The following is a 20,570-nucleotide window of genomic DNA, read 5'->3' as shown; positions in this document are numbered from 1 at the left end:
AAACTAAGGCAACAACTCCCACTATTAAGAGACCAAGAGCACTTTTAGGTCTTGATAGCTGGGCATGTATTTGTTGTAAGACTTGAAAACCAGCATCAGCATATTATGGCTCTGAAATAATATTAGCTGACAATAAGACAAAAGAGGGCTGATAAAGTATCAGCGTTCCTTTCCCTCTATTATATCTGGTGATACAGGTAGTTAAATTCCATTTATTACATGTTACAAGATATCTATCATCTTTCCTTTTAACTTTTACATTTCCAGTAATTAAAACGTAAGGAGATTGAACGCAGGCCCATAAGCCATAACAAGAACCTTCTTACAGTTTTTGTCTACAAAGTCTGGTAAAGGTTTGTCAGTAAAATGTAAGAATTCTGAGGCAGAAATTGAGCACCAAACATCTTTCTGAATGTCACCTTCGCTGAAGGTCAAGATGTTACTAACAAATCCTCCAGGAGTCATGGAAGTACCCTTGAGCAATTGCCTTTTGTCAATTTTAGGAGACCAGTCCAAAATATACCCACTATTTCTAGACACCTTATGTTGTACTGGAAAAGTATTTATACAATCTATCTACATAGGAAAGGTGTCAATTTCTATCGCAGAATGGTTAGGACAATGAGGTATTCATGGACATTCTGCTGAGATGACTGGTTGGTTATGAGAAAGTCCCATTTTAATAATTGATCTGATATAAGGTTTTGAGTCACCAGGAATTGTACCATTAGTTGATCTAGGTCTCCCAACTACTGTCTTTTCCTTAAATGACACTTTTAGACAGACAGCCTGTTTATTGTGGGACCAACACAAGATAATTGAGCACTATAGCCAGAATAATTAAATCCAGTCACATGGTTGAGAGTAATGTGGGTCTTGTAAATAATCCCATCATATATAAGTCATTAGAAATACTGGGATAGATTCTCTAGTCCACACTGCTGAGTGTACTAAAGGTGGATCTTGTGTCCAATAAGTTTCTCCCTGATTCCCATTTACCTGACAGCTCAATAGAGCTAATATTGCAGCAAGCATCCTTGTTAAAGATTTAACTTTTCCTTGCTGTCGAATCATTTGTGCACCTGCAGCATCAATTTCCTCAGATCCTTCCATGAGTGTAGCTTCCTCATTCAATTTCTCTGAGCCCTCTTTCTTCTTCTCTTCCTTCAAGAGTTCCTCTTTTTGAAGGAAGTCAGGTCTGGCATCTCTGGGTCAATCTTCAGTCACTTGAATCTTGGTTCTATGTCCTCCATGCCTGATGGAGGTACCAAAATAGGACGAAAATCACCTTCTGGGAAAATACAAGCATGACCTCTTCCCCACATAATCACTGGATCTGGTCCTTTCCATTGACAGTTCTGCAAGTCCTTCCACCAAACTCATCCTAAAGGGCCTGTTGCTATGGAAGACATGTGTCACTCAGCTGCAGTGCAACCTTCTGAGTCACAATTTAGAAAATTTAAAATGAACAGAGCATGATTAAGGTTATTCTGGGGAGTCCTAGTCCTATCTTCCCCTTTTAGTTCTTGTAATTGTAGCTTAATATATAAATGAGCTCATTCTACCATGGCTTGACCTTGAGGGTTGTAAGGAAGACCTGTTTCATGGTCAATATGAAACTCTTGGCAAAATTGTTGAAAAGAAGGGCTTACACAAGCCGGTGCATTATCAGTTTTAATCTGTAAAGGACATCCTAATACTGCAAAGGCAGCTAAACAATGAGAAATAACATGTTGAGTATTTTCTTTTGCATGGGCTATAACAAAGATAAATCTAGAATAAGTATCTACAATCACATGTACATAACTTTGTTTACCAAATTGAGAAATGTGAGTTACATCAATTTTCCATAATTGATTTGGTTTTAATCCACGGGAATACCCCGTGGTAAAGATGGAGTGTGTATAACACATTGGGGGCAGTGACGTACAATTTGACAAGCCTGTTCTTTAGTAATATTAATTTTTTATGTAAACTAGAAGCATTTTGATGATGCAAAGAATACGAAGCTAGTTCACAGTCATACAAAGACATTTTCTGACAAACAGCAACCAATTTATCAATCTTATCATTACCTGATGTTAGAGGCCCTGGAAGATTAGTATGGGCCCATATGTGGCCTATAAAACATGGGTGCTTTCACATTTGTACTGTCCTTTGTGGGATATGAAATAAATTGAATAACTCTTGTAATGATGTATACCCAATAATTGAAGTTTCAATATTTTTTGTAACTCCAACTGCATATAAGCTGTCAGAATAAATATTAATGGGCTCATTTGCAAAATCACTTAAAGCACAAATGAGAGCTTGTAGTTCTGCTCCTTGGGCAGAAGCATATGAGGTTTGTATTATCTATGTATGAGCATGACTATAAAAACCTGCTGTACCTGAGCCTGAGCCATCAGTGAATACTGTTAGTGCACCATCTATTGGTTTTGCACGTACAATCCTGGAAAAATGAGTGGAGTTACCAATGCAAATTGAATAGTTTTATCACAATGATAATGACTATCTGACCAGGAAAATTAGCAAAAGCTACTTTCCCAGTATTAGAAGTTTGAAAAAGCCAATCATTCTGTTGAGCAGAAAATGGAATGATTATAATATTAGGTACTGATCCAAATAGCTGTAAAACTCTTGTTTTGCCCTTTATCACTAATTGAGCAATAAAATAATGAAAAGGAGTTAATGACTTTTGAGGAGAGTGGGCTAAATGAATTCACTCGATAATTCCCAATGTCTGCCACATAACCCCTGTAGGGATGTAAGCAGTTGGAAATATTAATAAATATATAGGCTCTTTGGATTAATTCTAGTAAGCTGAGCATTCTTAATAGCAATTTCAACTTTCCTCATAGCTGTTCTCGCTTCTGCTTTGAGCTGATGAGAAGAAGTTGGAGAAGGACCTCCCTGTAATATCTGGAATAAAGGACTTAAATCTGAAGTAGTTAGCTTTAAAGATGGTCTCAGCCAATTAATATCTCCTAATAATTTTTGAAAATCTTTAAGGGTGTGCAGCTCCTTGATTCTTATTTGTAAGTTTTGAGGACAGATTGTATGTCCTTCAATCACATAACCTAGATATTGAAAAGGAGATGTCTTGCACCTTCTCTGGTGCAATGCAGAAACCCATTGCTGTGAGCGAAGTCTATAATTGGGCAAAAAAATTTAAGAGTACATCTGAATTAGCATGAGCTAAAAGTATGTTATCCATAAAATGAATAATATATGCATCAAGGAATTTTTCCCTTATAGGTGTGGTAGCCTGTGGCATAAAATTTTAACATAGGGTAGGACTGTTACAAATTCCCTGAGGCAACACTTTCCAGCAATATCTTTTAACTGATTCTTTAAAATTAATTGCTGGGACACTCACTAAAGGCAAACTTTTTACAGTCATCTGGGTGAAAAGGTTTAGAGAAAAAAGAATCTTTTAGATCTACTACTATTAAATAATAATCTAAAGGAATAGCTGTAGGTAAAGAATGCCCAGATTGTAACACTCCTCTATGGGCTCTATAATACGATTAATAGCTCTAAGGTCTTGTAATAATCTCCAACTATCAGATTTTTTCTTAATTACAAAGACCGGTGTATTCCAAGTGCTGAGCATAGGCTCTAAATGACCAGCCTGAAGTTATTCCTCAACTAACATGTGGGTTATTTTAAGTTTTTCCCCTCTTAGAGGCCACTAAATAACCCAAATTGGCTCTTCTGTGAGCCATTGAACTTTTTCTGCTGTACTTTGGGTCAGGGAAAAGGTCAGGGCCCCTACCAAAAATTTTGGTTGGGTGCATTAATTAATCTCTGTTGGGAAGATTGGGTTATAGGTAGGTACCCCTTCTGTAAATTTCCCTAGGAGTAAGTCCTTGATTAAGTCCTTCAAATAACATGATAGAATTTGTAGTTACTAATAATAATCCTAAGCTGCTTAAAATATCTCTACCCCATACTGTGCACTCTGAGCAGGTTGAAATATCTGTTCTATGCCTTCTAAATTGGCAGGCGCAATATGTAAAGGCCAGCTTTTAGGCCAAAATCTATAAGATAAAACAGATTTATCTGCCACAGTATCTTGAAATTTTTTAAGATTTATTTTAAGTTCCAGTAAGGGGCACTCCTGCCAGATTAACTGAGCCCAGTACACTCAGCCCAGGGACCCAGAAGTTGAAGTCTAAAGTGGGCTATCTGCGTAACAACAAGGCAGAACTAACAGTCCTGACTGTGCCAGTAAGTCTTTGGTAGAGAGCTGATTGGCATTTTCTGATTACACAGTGGTTTTAATCTCTAAAATCTGAATCAATAACCCCTGGTATTACCTGAATTCCCTCTTTTAAATTATTTTGTCCCAAAATTAGGTGTATGGTACCTGGGGGTAATGGCCCACGGATTCCAGTAGAAATTTGCTGTGGTCCCATTTCAGGTGTTAAATTTACTACCATGGCTGGTCATAAAACTATCCTCTGGAAGGAGCTGACTGGTAATAATGACAATCCGCCCTGGCCGCCTGAGATGACGTCAAAACCTGCGACTCTGACTCCTCTTTCTGCGCAAACTGCAGAGCCCCCGTGATTTTTAGGGCCTGGGGTTGGCCACAGCCTGAAGGAGGTGGGCCAACACCATACCTGTCCCCATCCCCCTTTACCATGCAGCTTTTTGGAGTGCCACCCGCGCAAACTGGGTGAGGTCTCTGCACTACTGTGTGGAGATTAGCAGTCCTGTGCCAGTACCTGTTTTAAAGCCACAGCGAGCGTGAAACCTTGTGATTGTGTTAGACCAACACCCACAAGAAGCAAATAAATTCAGAAACAGTCCCTTTCTTCCCATGGGTTTGGAGGATGTCCTGACAAACTTTATTGGCATTTTCAAGTACTAGCTGTTTGACTATGAACCCAGAGGATTTTGAGTCTCTGATCAATCTGTTCGCTGCCTGGTAGCAGGCACACTATGAAATCAGAGAATTGTTCTTCTGATCCCTGTTTAATTTAATCAGATTAAGACTAAATCCAATTTAGACTGATCCAAGGAAGATATCTCGTGCCACGTCCTTTTGGCACATGCAGTGATCTGATCACAAATGGCTAGATCATAATTTAATTGTCTCCATAGGTCTGCAAATTCCCCAGTTCCCGTTAACATCTCCAAAGGGGCATCAAAGCCTTGCCTTCTGTTCCTCTCAACCTGTTTGGTGCAATAATCAGTCTAGTGAGATCACCAAAGGATATAATCACCCCTGGAATGGCAAGATTTTGCCATTGAAATCCAGTTATTTGGGGGTAAAGGCTCATGGCATAATGAATCAAGTAGGCTTTGCAGAAAGGGTGAGTTTGGACCATAGCTATAGCAAGAATTTTTGAGCTCCTTTAGAGTCTTAAAAGAAACTGAAACGTGCACGTGGACATGCTGGTTTTGTTTGTTAATCTGCCCAAAGACTGGGAAAAGCTGAAAATATGTAATTAGTCTTCCCCCACTTCTTGAGCTCTTCTAAGGCCACATTATAGAGGTATTAGCATAGCGACCACCAGTTCAGAGTAATTATCGAACTCCATTCTCCCAGAAAAGAGCATCCGAATTTTAATGGCATGCGCCAGGACAGCTAGATGTAATTTAGCAAAACCCTCCTCCAGGTCTTCCTCATCTTCTGACTGAATCCCCTAAGATTGTGACTTTTTTGTCTGTATCTTCCTGTCCATTTTGTACCTCTCTATTTTGAATCTGCATCACAGAAATCCTATCAGGGATAGTTTCCACTCTTCAACACACCCCTTAGTGGTCCTCTAAACAGCTGGGTCTGTCTGGCTCAGAGGAAACTGAACTTTTGGTCCTAGGTCTTGCCCCAGGCCATCTGTTCCTGGTTTGCAAGCTGCAGACTGATGGAAAATTGACTCCACCCTCAGTCCTGCCACAGAAAGAGAAAACCACTTGGAAGCAGCCTCAGGCCATTTCTCTTGCTCCAAATTCCTAATGGCTCTCTGAAGCCCTTTCAACAGGTGCTTGGGGGACCACTGGTCCTGTTCTAGATCATCAAAAAGACACATTTCTAAAGCAGTCCAGACCTTCTGGATCCTCTCTATTGTACTTTTAGATAGCTTGACAGAGAGGCAGCCTTTATATAATTTTCTACCTAGCCTCTCCCAAGTACATAAATCTGGTGATTCTTGTTCATAAAACCACGGGCATATGTCACTAATAGTTTTCAGAAATTGAGCCAGCTGGGCTCTACTGACTTGTTTTCCTCTCAGGTTGATTATCGTCTCCAGAATTATTAAATACATTTCATTATCTGAAGACATGGAACTGCCCATGATAATTCTTTAACATCCCTGGCTCTGAAACTATCTGCTTCCTCTGTGACCCCCCAAAACATGGTTCACTAAATTTCTATAGCTCGCTCTCTCATTCAACCTGTAAATTCACCCCAAGTGGTCCCTGGTTCCAGGCACCACCGACCCATGCAGGCAGCTGAACTTAAGGTCACTCGTGTAAATTTCTAGGGACACCAAAAAATAAAGATACACTGTACCTTTAAATAAGCTTCAGGACGGCTTCTCCATTCTTAGCCTCAGGCTCCCCAAATGGGAGAGCAAGCGAAAGTCTTGAGAGCCTGGCAAGAGAAAGCAAGCATGTTTGGAAGTAGGCTTTTATTGGGGGGTGACTCTTGTTCTTAGAAAGTTCCATCCAAAAAGGACCAGAAGGGGCAGGGTTACAAGGAACAGGTGAGTGGAGGTCTTTAATATTTTGTGTTAGATTGATTCCCAAATATTTTATTTTCTTTGAGGCTATTGTGAATGGGCTAGTTTTCCTAATTTCTTTTTCAGTTGATTCACCACTGATGTATAAGAATGCTATTGATTTATGGGAGTTGATTTTAAATCCTGCTACTTTGCTGAATTTGTGCTAAAAGTTTTCTGGTGGAGTTTTTTGGGTCTTATAAATATAGAATCATGTCATCAGGCAATAAGTATAGCTTGAGTTCTTCTTTTCTTATTCATATCCCTTTAATTTCTTTCTTCTCTGTAATTGTTCTGGCTATAGTTTCTAGGACTATGTTGCATGGAAGTGGTGAAAGAGGCATCTCTGTCCTGTTCCAGATTTTAGAGGGAAAGCTTTCAATTTTTCTCCATTTAGAAAAATGTTGGCCTTGGTCTTAGCATATATAACTTTTACAATATTGAAGTATATTTCTACTATCCCTAGTTTTTCTAGTGTTTTGAACATGAATGGATGCTGTGTTGTGTCAGATGCTTTCTCTGCATATATTGATGTAATCAGTTGATTCTTGTCTTTAACTTTCTTGATGTGATGAATTACATTTATTGATTTCCATATGTTGAACCAACCCTGCATCCCTGGGATGAACCCCACTTGATCATGATACACTATCTTTTAAATATGTTTTTGTACGTGATATGTCAGTATATAATTGAGAATTTTTGCACTTACGTTCATCAGGGATATTCATTTGAAGTTTTCTTTCTTTGATATGTCTTTTTCTGGTTATGGTATCACAGTGATACTAACTTCATAGAATGAGTTTGGAGGGTTTCCTCTTTTTCTATTTCATGGAATAATTTTAGAAGGATTAGTGTTAGTTCTTCTTTGTAGGTCTTGTAGAACTCAGGTGAGAATCCATCCGGTCCTGGACTTTTCATTCTTGGTAGGCTTTTGATGTTATTTTGAATTACATTGCTTGAAATTGATCTGTTTAAATCAATGTCCTTTTGATTCAATTTGAGTAGGTCATATATCTCCATAAATTTATCGATGTTTTCATGGTTTTCTATTTTATTGGCTATAAATTTTCTAAAATAGGTTCTGATTATGATCTATATTTCAGTACTTTCATTGTGATATTTTCTTTTTTATCATGTATTTTAGTAATTTGAGTTTTTTCTTTCTTTCTCTTTGTTGACTTTTATTGATAATTTTCAAAGATCCAACTTTTTGTTTTGTCAATTTTTTGGATTTTTTTGTTTCAATTTCATTGATATCAGCTCTGATTTTAATTATTTCCTGCCTTCTACTGATTTTGGTGTACATTTGTTCTTGTTCTAGGGCTTTTTGATGTAATGTTAGGTTACTTATTTGTTTACTTTCTATTCTTTTAATGAATGAGCTCAATGCAGTGAACTTTCCCCTTGGCACGGCCTTCATCAGGTCCCAGAGATTTTTGATATGTTGTATTGCTATTCTCATTAACATCTAAGTATTTTTAAATTTTATCCCTAATTTCTTCTGCTATCCATTCATCATTTAATAGTGTATTATTTAGTCTCCAGGTGTTAAAGTAGCTTTATTTTATCATTGATATTTAATTTTATTGCATTGTGATCTGATAGGATGCAAGATATTATCTCTATTTCTTTTTTATTTCCTAAGAATTGCTTTGTGGCCTAAGTTATGATCTATTTTAAAGAAGGATCCATGTGCTACTGAGAAGAAAGTGTATTCAGTCACTGGTGGATGAAATATTCTATATATGTCTCTTAAGTCTAAATTATTAATTGTATTTTTAGTTATTTAGTGTCTTTATTTAGTTTTTGTTTGGAGGATCTATCCAGTGGTGAGAGAGTAGTGTTAATGTCACCGGGTATTATTGTACTATAGTATAGTTTCTTCTGAAATTGAGAAGGGTTTGTTTGATGTACATAGATGCTCCATTATTTGGGGCATAAATACTTAAGGTTGATATTTCTTTTTGATATATAGTTCCCTTAAGCAGAATAAAATGGCCTTAATTTTTCTCTCCTGATAACTTTGGCTTGAAATCCACTTTATCAGATATGAGGATCTAAACCCCTATTTATTTACAAGATCCACGTGAAAGATATGTTTTCACTTATCCTTTTATCTTGAGTCTGTGAATGTCTTTGCCTATGAGGTGAGTCTCTTGGAGACAACATATTTTTCGGTCTTGTTTTTAATCCAATCTTCCAGTCTTTTTTTGATTGATTAATTTAGGCCATTTACATTCAATGTTTTATTGAGGAATGACTTTTATTCCTTGTCATTTTGAATTATTTCTGGTTTTTAATTTGAATTTGTTTCTCCATTAATTTCTTGTTCTTTTAGTATAGTTCCTCCCTTTGGTGGTTTTCACTTTTATTTTTCATTTCTTCTTCATGAAATGTCTATGAGTATATTTTAAGGCAGGCTGTCTAACTTTTTCTAGATTTTTAATTTTTTTATCATGGAAGGTTTTATTTCATCATAAATTCTGAAGCTTAATTTTGCTGGATATAGTATTCTTTGTTGGCATCTATTATCTTGCAGAGCTTGGTGTATATTATTTCAAATTCTCCTAACTTGAAGTGTATAGGTTGAAAAATCAGCTGAGATCCAAATTGGTCTCCCTCTAAATGTTACTTGTTTTCCTCTGGCAGCCTTTAGAATTTTATTTTTATTCTGTGTGCTAGGCATTTTCATAATAATGTGCCTTGGTGTGAGTCTTTTATAATTTTGTACATTAGGGATCCTGTAAATGTCCTGTATTTGATTTTCCATTTCATTCTTCAGATTTGGAAAATGTTGATATTATTTCATTGGAAAGATTATGCATTCCTTTCATTTGTATCTTGGAGCCTTTATCTATACCAATAAATCTTAAATTTGGTCTTTTCAGGTTATCCCATATTTCTTGGAAGTTCTGTTCATGGTCTTTTAACATCTTCCCTGCATGGTCAAATTTGTTTTCCAGATTATATATTTTATCTTAATTTTCTAAAACTATCTTCTAAGTCATCTAGTTTGTTGATGATGCTTTCAATTGAATTTTTAATTTGTTGTATTGATGCCTTCATTTCAAGGATTTCTGCTTTGTCTTTTTTTAGAATCTCTATCTCTTTACTTATGCAATCTTTTACCTTCTGTATTTTCTCTCCTTGATTTTACTCCTTGTACCATCCTTTAGTTTGTGGATCAGTTTAATTATGTACATTCTAGACCCCTTTTCTGACATTTCTTCCACTGTGGTGTCAATAAATTCTGTTATTGGAGTATTTGATTTGCTTGGGGCAACTTATTTCCTTGCTTTTTCATAGTGTTTGTGTGTCTACCCATCTAACAATTTGAACCTAAGGCAAGAGAGTTCTACCCTGTAGACTTATAGTGTCCCTGAAGGTTTGCAATACCTCACTGTTTCAGAGGAGATAAAAAAATAACAACAACCAAAAATATATACTATATTAAACCAAATAGTTTCTACTATGTTATCTACATTATTAAATATTACAATAAACATAAATGATATGTTCACTTATTGCCTTCGATAAAAACAGCAAGTTTGCAATAGGTTGACAATTTTAAATCATGGGCAGGAAAAGATCAGAAGTGATATAGGATATGATGATTATGAGGGAGAAAGAGAAAAGAGAGGAGTAAAAAAAAGCTGAAGGAAGAATATAAGAGAGAACAATAGAGATTGGCTGTTAGTGGAAGAAGAGAAAGAGAATCAAGGTAAATAGATAAGAGAAAAATATATAGAAAGTAAAAATTTAAAGTTAAAAATAAAAATGAAAGAACACAAAACAAAGCTGAAATATACTAATCAAACATCCTAGTTTTATAAAACCTGATCTATGAAAAATAAATGGCTTCAAAAATGCTATAAATGAGAAGAAAACATGAGTATGTATAAATGTCCATGTACTGTTAGTCACAATTAAACAAAGAAGGGAAAGAGAGAGAGAGAGAGAGAGAGAGAGAGAGAGAGAGAGAGAAATCTTGATGAAAAGTTAAAGAATTCTTTCCATTGGAGTTCCAAAGATTCTCAGCTTCTCTTCTCAGAACATTTAGGTGGGGGTATCTGGAGTGTGATGTTCCATCCTCTGGATTGCTTGAGTGGGAGAGGTAACTGGTGGAATTTATGGAGGCATAATTTAGGCTTAGGTGGGTGCCAGGCTTTTCCCTGAATGCCAATTTGTCTGGAGATTTTAAATCAGCACACCTCCAGGGCCCACTCATTGCCAGTCCACAGTGGAAGACTGTACATAGGGGAGGTCCCCACTGGATCCCCTGGGTTTCACTCTTGTGGTAGAGAAGCCAATTCGTAGTCCCCTGTGTTACCTGAGCCCCATCCCTCCACTTCGTAGTCTTGGGTTCAGTATCCAGATTCAATCTCTCCTGCCCTTGCACTTCCAAATTCCCAGCCAGACTAGTCTGTCCCAGCCAGTCCTGCAAGCAGGCATAGTGGATGGAGAAGGGTAGAGCCAGGTGGTTTTCCACGACTAGTTGTCCCCTGAATAAACCTCTCTCCATGTTTGATTTTTTCTTGGTCACTTAACATACCTTATGTTGTGCAGTGTGTTTACTGGGTCTGTATCTTGGGCCAAGCTCAGGTTTGCCAGGAATTGGCTCCCTCAGCTTCTGGTCCCCACACCATGACTGCAAAATGGTTCCTTCCTTTGTCCTCCACATATCACCTGAAAAGATGGTGACTTCTTTCCCACACAAGGATATTGTGCAGGGCGCCTTTCATTTTATTCCAGAATGTCCTTGATCTATGAGGGATCCAAATCCAGAAATGTCTCGGGCCTGCTAAAAATGCAGGTTCCTTTAGTTCCCTTATCCTTCTACTTTGTTCACAGAGGGATCACTCTGGCTGGTACTTCTGGCTTGGCCATGACAGCAGCTGTACTACTGGGAATTTCTTCCTTATTTTATTATATCCAACCTCCTGAGTCCCATTATGCTTTGAATATCCAATATTAGATTCCAACAAAGTCCCTCCCCTTGCTTTTTTTTTTTTTTTCTATATGTGAGTATGTGGTGTTGGGGATTGAACCCAGGGCATGTGAGGCAAGCACTCTACCAACTGAGCTATATCCCCAGCCTCCCTTGCTTTTGTTGTTGTTGTTGCTAAGAGGCTGCCTGTCTGCTTTCTTGGTTTCATGCCACAGAGTAGCCAGGAAAGCAACCTCCTCTAGTCCACCATCTTGAAAGCCTGCTTTTCATCTTCTTAAAGGTTTCTTTTGGGACACAAAAGTCTTAAATTTTGATGAATTCTAATTCATCAAGTTTTTCCTTTTTATGGATTTGGTTTTAGATTTAAAAATGCTTTGCCTAACCCAAAGTCATAAAGATTTTCTATTACTTTCTTCTAGAAGTTATACGTACATCTGTGATCCATTTCAAGTTAATTTTTGTGATAGGTGTGAGGTAAGGGTCTAACTTCATCTTTTTCACATGTGACTATCCAGTTGTTTCAGCACCATTTCTTGAAAAAGATATTTCTTCTCCACCATATTGCCTTGGTACCTTTGCTAAAAATCAACGGTCCACAAATGTAAAAGTTAGTTTCTATTATCTCATTTCTGTTGCCTTTATTAATGTGTATATCATTATGTCAGTACCATACTATTTTGATTACCATACTTTTACAGTTTAAATAAATAAGTAAAATCAGAAAGTAGAAGTCTCCCAACTTTGTTCTTTTTGAAAATTATTCTCGCTCTTCTGAATAAAGGTATCTTACCTTTATTTCTACAGAACTTTTAGAATCACCTTGTCAATGTTTACCAAAAAACTACTAGGGTTTTTTTTTTTCTTTGCAGAATTGCATTGAATTTATAGATCAATTTAGAGAGAATTGTCATTTTGACCATATTCAGTTTTCCAATCCATGAACATAGATGTGTCTCCTCTTTTATTTAGATCTTTTGAAATTTTCACAGTAATGCATTACAGTTTTCAGTACACAAATTTTGTATTTCTTCTTTTTATTTGACTTTAAACCCAATGTTCTTCTTCACTTTTTATTAAACTTGTACTGCTCTATACTGTCCTTGAACAGTGATTCTTATTAGAAAGTACATATAGTTGATTCTTATTATTTGCAATAGTTGTGTTCTAACAAACTCACTAGGAACATTGAATTTGCAAATACTAGACATTATTACTCTTTGAAGAAATATAGGTTAGGTCCTGTGAGCCTTTGGTCACATATGTTTCATCAACTAATCAATTAGTAACCTAATTTTATGTATGTCTTTGTTTAAAGACACCTTAGTGATTCAGTTACCTTGAACTCACAGTCAACAGCACTGCAACCCATGCCTGGATGAAGCCTATCTAACACACTTTTTCTCCACAGGGCACCTCACGGCCTTCTTGCACTTTGGAACACTAGACAGCACTTCATCCTGATTCTTGGAGTCATTACAAACAGCAAAATCACCAGCAAAAAGCACAAAAATTAGAAAAGCCTGAAAATTGACCTTATTGTTAGAAATAGACCATGAAAATTATACTTTTTTATAGTAATAGAGCTGAAACAAAAATGCAGGATATTACTCTGTGGACCTCAGCTGGGAAGATGTGCATTGGGCAAATCAATTTTTTTAACTTTGGACTTACCAATTAATTTTAATGCCTAGTACTAAATACATAATCCTCAAATAATAAGCATCAATTTTATTGCTTCTTGTGTCTTGTTTGGTACTTCACTCTCCTAGTTTTCAATCACTCATTGGCCACTTCTCAGTCATTTCTTTGGAGGCTCTTTCTCTTCACCCAAAATTCAGGATGTTTGCAGGGTCCTTGAGATCAATCTTTGGCCCTTTTCTCTTTTTATATTTCATTACCTTTTTCAAATGTAACTTTCTTTACATTTCATTCTCCCTCTCCTTGGGTAGGTAGTCTCATCCTGGCTCTTTGTTTTATTTTTTATTTTATTTTATTGTTGGGGGAGGGTACCTGGGATTGAACTCAGGAGCACTGGTCACTGAGCCACATCCCCAGCCCTATTATGTATTTTATTTAGAGACAGGGTCTCACCGAGTTGCTTAGTGTCTCGCTTTTGCTGAGACTGGCATTGAACTCATGATCCTCCTGCCTCAGCCTCCGGAGCCATTGAGATTACAGGCATGCACCACCATGCCCAGTGGCTCTTTGTTTTAATAACTGCCTGTAAGCTACTATTTTTCAAATTCTAGTCTAGACCCTTCTCTAGTCCTTCTGACTCCCATTTTCAACTTAATTACCATTTTGAGGTTTAATAGCCATCTCAGACTTGGACATCTCATGCCCAAGGCCAGCCAGAATTCTTGAATTCTCTCCTCCTTCCTCAGTCTCCTACATCTGTAAATGGCACCCCACTCACCCTGCTGCCCAACCAAAACCTAAGGAGTTATCCCCAATTTTGCCCCTTTCTTCATTCTTTATATCCTCTACATCAATAATTATTTTTAGAATGAGTGTGTTGAACAAAGAAGTGCTTTATTATTACAATCATAATCTACAGAGCACTAAGAGACCTAAATATCTATGTCATAGCAAATGAATATGGCAATTCAACATTCAGGGTCAGTAAAATACCTAAAGATTAGACTCCCATGGTGAACCAGGACCCTTTGGGCCAGCTGTAACAGATTTTCAAGTTCTCTCTCCCCACCAAGGATCTCAGAAGATACTCTAATCAAGGGGAAGCATGTAATGGGGTGCTCTTCAAGCAGCTTAAAAACTTACATCAAGGGGACAGAATGGGAAGAAATTTTTCAAAACTTTTATTGGCAGATAATCATATAAAACAATGGGATTCATTGTGACATATTTGTACATGTACATAACAGAATTTGGTCACTTTCATTCCCCAGCATCTCTCTTTGCCCTCGCCTTGATCCACAGCCTCTACCTTTTGGCTTTCCTTCTGTTTTCATGAGATCCTCTGGTTTCTTTCTCTTTGTCTCTCTCTCTTTCTCTCTCCAATTTCCACATGTGAGAAACAACATATGACTCTTGACTTTCTCAGTCTTGCTTATTTTGCTTAGCATGATGTTTCCCAGTTCCATCCATTTTACTGCAAATGACAAAATTTTATTCTTCTGTATGATTGAATAAAACTCTGTTGTGTATATATGCCGTGTTTCCTTTACGAATTCACCTCTTAAGGGTCACCTTAAGGCTGGTTTCATCACTTGGCTATTGTAAATTGTGCTGCTATAACCAAGGTATGCTTGTATCACTAGAGTGTCACCAAAGGCAGGAAAAAAAGGTTTTTGCGCTAACGGTCTTCTCAGTCATCTTTTTGGCATAGAAGGTTGGCTGATTTGGTTTGAGGGGTCCAATAGCTGACAATTTTTGTTTCTTGGAATAACATGTGAACAATGCAAGCCACATGACATGCTGCATTTATCCAGCCTCAACATTTCACACCACTTTAAACTCCTTCAGTTCCTGGAACATGTTGAACTTTTTTTCTGCCTCACTGTCTCCTGGGAGAGAACTTTTCTCCCTCCCTTGAATGCTTTTCATGCTTTTTATGGCTGACCCTATGTCACATTTTGGATGCCAGCATAATATCACTTCCTCAAAGAAACTTTTCTTAACCACTGTATCTATCTGCATTTAATCTTCCAACCCACATTTACCCACAAATTATTCTATGACCTATCACCCAGCCTATTTCCTTCATGGAACAACTTGAAACTCTTCCTTGTTGTATATTATCTGTGTCCTCCCATCAGAATGAGAGGATTCATTATTTTGCTCATGGTTGTATCTCTAGAACCTCATGCATGCTGGGCACCCAGTATGCATCTGTTAAACGACCACATTTTTTATCTGATATTCCACTTGCTATATATTTAGACTGTTTTCATCTTTTCTGTATCATTACAAATACCACAGTGACCTTCCATATAGATTAATTTTTGCACATATTACCTTAGTTAAATTCCTTAAAGTTGAATTTTGGATTTAGCGATACATATATGTTTAAAGCTTTTTATCAAATGCTTGTTATTATTAACATTTTCTTTACCCTTCTGTTCCATATACACCTATTTTAATCACCCCAATGTAACTTTTTTCCATGAAAGTATTAAAAATACTAAAGAAGATAAAAATAGCAAGTAAGTTTTAAGATGCTAACTTCTAATGTAAAAAGAGACAAACATACTCCAGATATTTTACCAAGGAAACACAGATTATTCATTACATTCCATGTTTATACTTAATTATTTTAAGTTAATTTTAGTTATTTTCTAGATCTAATATAAATTCTCTCAAATATTATGACAGATGTCCTTCCTTCCTTCCTTCCTTCCTTCCTTCCTTCCTTCCTTCCTTCCTTCCTTCCCTTCCTCCCCTCTCCCTTCCTTCTTTCAGAAGCAAGGAAAACAAGTTATGCTTCAGTCTAACATTTCCAATAATCTTTTTCAGGTTGACTATGTATTATATTGGAATAGGAGCTACTGCCTTGATCTTTGGCTACATGCAGATTTCCTTTTGGGTGATAGCTGCAGCACGGCAGACCAAGAGAATTCGAAAACAGTTTTTTCATTCGGTTTTGGCGCAGGACATCGGTTGGTTCGATGGTTGTGACGTCGGGGAACTGAACACTCGCATGACTGAGTAAGAGAATGGACAGATGGATGTGCAGTGCGTCAACTTTGTTTTCACATGTGACACATACACAACTCAACTATATTTGTTTGTTTCAGTGACATCAACAAAATCAGCGATGGCATTGGAGACAAGATTGCTCTGTTGTTTCAAAATATGTCTACTTTTTCCATTGGCCTGGCGATTGGCTTCGTGAAGGGCTGGAAACTGACCCTGGTGACTCTGTCCACATCGCCTCTTATCATGGCTTCGGCAGCAATGTGCTCTCGGGTAAGCAGCGTGGCTCGAAGCCGAGGTGTGAACTTAAAGCCTTACTGAGTTGGTCAAAACTGATGTTTCTATTCATTTTCCATAACCCAAACTATGAAGGGTGCTGTCAACCACAAATTCTTCTCATTTTGTTCATTGTGGATCACTTTCCTGTCTTCAAAAGTTATATGACTAAATTGAAGTTTGTTCTAACATCTTACTAACATTAAAAAATATCTCTTGCTATTGTGCAGCCTAGTGCAGCTTCCCAGGATATAGCATGGGGAGGTGTGAGACATTACACACAGGATGCTTAGTTGCTGCTACTAGAGGATCATGAGCTCTGAATTCCCAGATAAATGTGTGGTGGTTTATTTCACTGGGTAGAACTAAAGGAAAAGTTCCAAAAAGGATAAACTCCTAAAACATTTTTTTGTGTCACTCTCTTCAATCTTATATTTTTAATACCCAATTTGAATAATATTTAAAAGGTCTGCTACTGCCTTTTTTTTGTATTATATAAATGTGTTTCCATTTTTCAGCGGTGTACGCCACTAGATATTAATCTTGTCTACAGCCTGGTTTTGAAACCAGTGCTCTTTGTGAAGTTCAAAAACAAGTATAGTCCTATTATCCCTCTCCAAATTGAGCCTTTGGTAATTCTACCAGTGTATATACCCAACCACCAGACTGGAGGGATAGTGCTTTTAATTTTGAAATACTAGTCATTCTCTTGGGAAATCAACTCCATAAGACTTCAGGAGTTTATTTTCTAATATGGAATTAACCAAAAAAGAATTTGGGGCAATAAAAATATTCTGTGACTGATTCCTTAAGAATAGGCATGGCTGTTTAGACAACAAATCTATATTTAGTGTGACTTCTAGTGTTAACCTTGTAATCTTGACAAACTCTGTGTCCCCATCTTATTTGAAATGAGGATCTCTTGGTAGGAAGATTACTTACAATGTGTTACTATGATCAGGGTTTTCACTGCCCAGGGAAGAGAGATGAGTTAGAAACAGCAGAGGGCAATCTAAGTTTTATAACTGTATGAACTGAAGAGGAAGCAACTGAGGACTCATGTTCCCCAAATGACTAGAGCTACCAGGATGGGTGGTTTCTATCTTTTTTCAGTTCAGTTTAATTTGGCAAGCATTTATTAAATGCTAAGTCCAAGGCTTTCCATGAGGATGTGTTTTCCCCCAAGTGATGTATTATAGAAATAACTGTCTTTATTCAGTGAACTCAGAAAATAATGAGTACTACTCAGCTCATTCTACCCCGACTTTAACAGCCACCCAAGCATGACATACAGAAAATCAGCTCCAGTATTATAGAATGCACTTTGAAACTGGGTAGATTTGTTAGGAGAGGAGGCAACATTGCAAATTCACAGTTCTGAAGACAGTGTTCCTGCTGTTCCCTTTCACTGAAACTGTTGTGCTGGTTACTAAACTAGAAAGGATTAATAAGGAAAAAGGCACATCTGTTGTCAAATTTTGAGAAATCAAGTATACCTGCCTACTCATATCAACACTGCTATTCTCCCCTTTTGCTCCAAATATCACCTCTTGGAGTTCAAATACAAAGCATTTCCTGGGCAGCCTACATTATGCAGAACAGTTCCAAAGGACATAACCCCACACATATGCAGGATAATGTTCCTCTTTCTGCCACAATCCTGTGACCTGGAAGTCTTGCTTTGTACATAATAATAATTGATCATACCAAATCAAATCAGGCTCACCAGTTTCCAGAGTACCCTAAAAGAGCAATGTCCCTAATATCCTTCTATGAATCAAATCTTTTCAAAGTATACCAACATCTAAAATAGTTTTTTAAACCACAGAGAGAAAACAGTGAAGCTCCACTAGTAGACGAAAAATTGACTAGATAGATACTAGATACTTGGCAACTAGATGCCTGGTAACGTTAAGCTACCTAGAATTCTGATTCCACCTGAATTAAATGTTTTGCATACTATTACTACCTCAGATCCACTCTTTGTGGTTAATTTATTACAGATGGTCATCTCACTGACCAGTAAGGAATTGAATGCCTATTCCAAAGCTGGGGCTATAGCAGAAGAAGTCTTGTCATCCATCCGAACAGTCATAGCTTTTGGAGGCCAGGAGAAAGAAATCCAAAGGTCTGACCCTTTAATTATGACAAAATATGCTTGATTTTATTTTCCCCAAAGGCTGTTACATTGTGTTTTGTCTTTGTAAGGTATACACAGAATCTAAAAGATGCAAAAGATGTTGGCATCAAAAAGGCTATAGCTTCGAAACTCTCTCTCGGAGCTGTGTACTTCTTCATGAATGGGACCTACGGACTCGCTTTTTGGTATGGAACCTCCTTGATTTTTAGTGGAGAACCTGGTTATACCATCGGGACCATTCTTGCTGTAAGTCTTGTTTGGGAACAAAGGAAAATGACCTTTTCTTACCTAGTATTAAATAAAAATTCCAGTTTGAAGATGAAAATTCCAAGATGTTTTTGATAAACAAGTATTGGTCTTGCTCACAAGATTTGTAGATATTTTCACAGTTTTAAGTTGATGGGATTTATTCATCCAACATGCTTTGGTGTCCTCATGTGCCAAGCATTATGCTTTTGTCTGAATTAACCACTAAGAGGGACATGGTTTTCTTGGTTAATCTCTAGGGGCACCTGTCCTTTTATGCTTATTGACATAAGATGGCTCTCAACATTCACTAAACGTCCTTCCTCTGGGCATACTCTGTCCATGGGAGTCACCTGCTCTTCCCCTCTCATTTCAATATACAGGAATGTCAAAAACAAACTATTATAAAGCTCTGTTCAACACTGAAATTTTGAGTCTTTTCAATTCCTAGGGGTTATTAATTTTAATTTTTTTCTGTTATCCTCTCAAGTTTCAACAAAGAACAATTTAAGATCCACAAACATTTGTCATAGTGAAACAAATTGTTCTGCTCTACATACTTCAGTTCTTGTTTGGCCTTCCCATTGTGTACAGATTTCTCCTTTCTCAACTACAACCATATTTTGGATTTGAGACTTTCACACTTAAGACTCTAAGCTCTTTATCTCATATGATGTGAAACGTGAGCATGAATTTGGGGCTAGTCCTTTTTCTTCTAGCTTTCTCATCTGTATGATGGGGAAAATAGCACCTAACTTAAGAGTTTTTTCCTTATTTGGCTTTTTATTCAGAGTTATGTTTGCCTGAAAATGGGCAGCTGACAATGATAAAAGAATTCAAAAAATTGGAGAATGGAAATAGTATACCGTCTCTTATCGAGTGACATCTATTACCACTCCTCCTGTTAAAGCACAGGGGGTGAGCTACAAGGAGAGGAGTGGGATGGGAGACTCACTTTACCTCTTACCCAGAAGACCATGAACAGCCAGAAAGGTTCTGTTAGCAGATGGTGCTGCACAGTTCTCCCAGTAGGTAACCACCACAAAACTATGGGACAATCAAAAGTTGTTCTGTATTAGGAAAGGGCCAAAGATACTTGGATTAAACTTGCATTTCCTGTTTATTTGATCACATCTTCCACTCTGAACCGCTAATTCCTATAATATTTCTCTATGAACCTAAACCGACTATATACTTCATCCTTTTGTCTGAATAACTGCAATGTGTAACTATGATTTTTGTGGTTGTTGTTCCTATAGGTGTTCTTTAGTGTAATCCACAGTAGTTACTGCATTGGAGCAGCAGCCCCTCACTTTGAAACCTTCTCTATAGCCAGAGGAGCTGCCTTTAATGTTTTCCAGGTGATTGATAAGGTAAGAACTCCTTGCTTTGAAAGCTAGCTATCATTATTACAGTAAGGAGACCAAAACTCAGGCACATTCATTTCACTAAAGCCAAAGGATGGCGAAATCCACATTAACCAGCTGCCTAATAGAAATAAAGACTGCTTTCAGCTCTTTTTTTATGAGGGGATTGTGTTTTATTGAAACCTCTGTGTCCACTTCTA

At 37.3% G+C, this 20,570-nt stretch overlaps 1 protein-coding gene across 1 annotated transcript in view; it reads left to right on the top strand.

Moving 5' to 3' along the window:
- The window catches only part of ABCB5 (ATP binding cassette subfamily B member 5), a gene marked incomplete at both ends in the record, with an annotated part of 141,448 nt that overhangs the window by 26,714 nt on the left and 94,164 nt on the right, over nt 1-20,570 (top strand). The window contains 5 exons of the mRNA XM_081283287.1: nt 16,162-16,353; nt 16,443-16,614; nt 18,621-18,745; nt 18,826-19,003; nt 20,263-20,376. Coding sequence (XP_081139413.1) covers nt 16,162-16,353; nt 16,443-16,614; nt 18,621-18,745; nt 18,826-19,003; nt 20,263-20,376 — 781 coding nt within the window. The remainder of the gene's footprint in view (nt 1-16,161; nt 16,354-16,442; nt 16,615-18,620; nt 18,746-18,825; nt 19,004-20,262; nt 20,377-20,570) is intronic.

Source organism: Spermophilus citellus (assembly GCF_964194105.1).
Source record: "Spermophilus citellus genome assembly, chromosome: 3".
NCBI lineage: Eukaryota > Metazoa > Chordata > Mammalia > Rodentia > Sciuridae > Spermophilus > Spermophilus citellus.
This window is presented reverse-complemented; position numbering and strand designations above follow the sequence as displayed.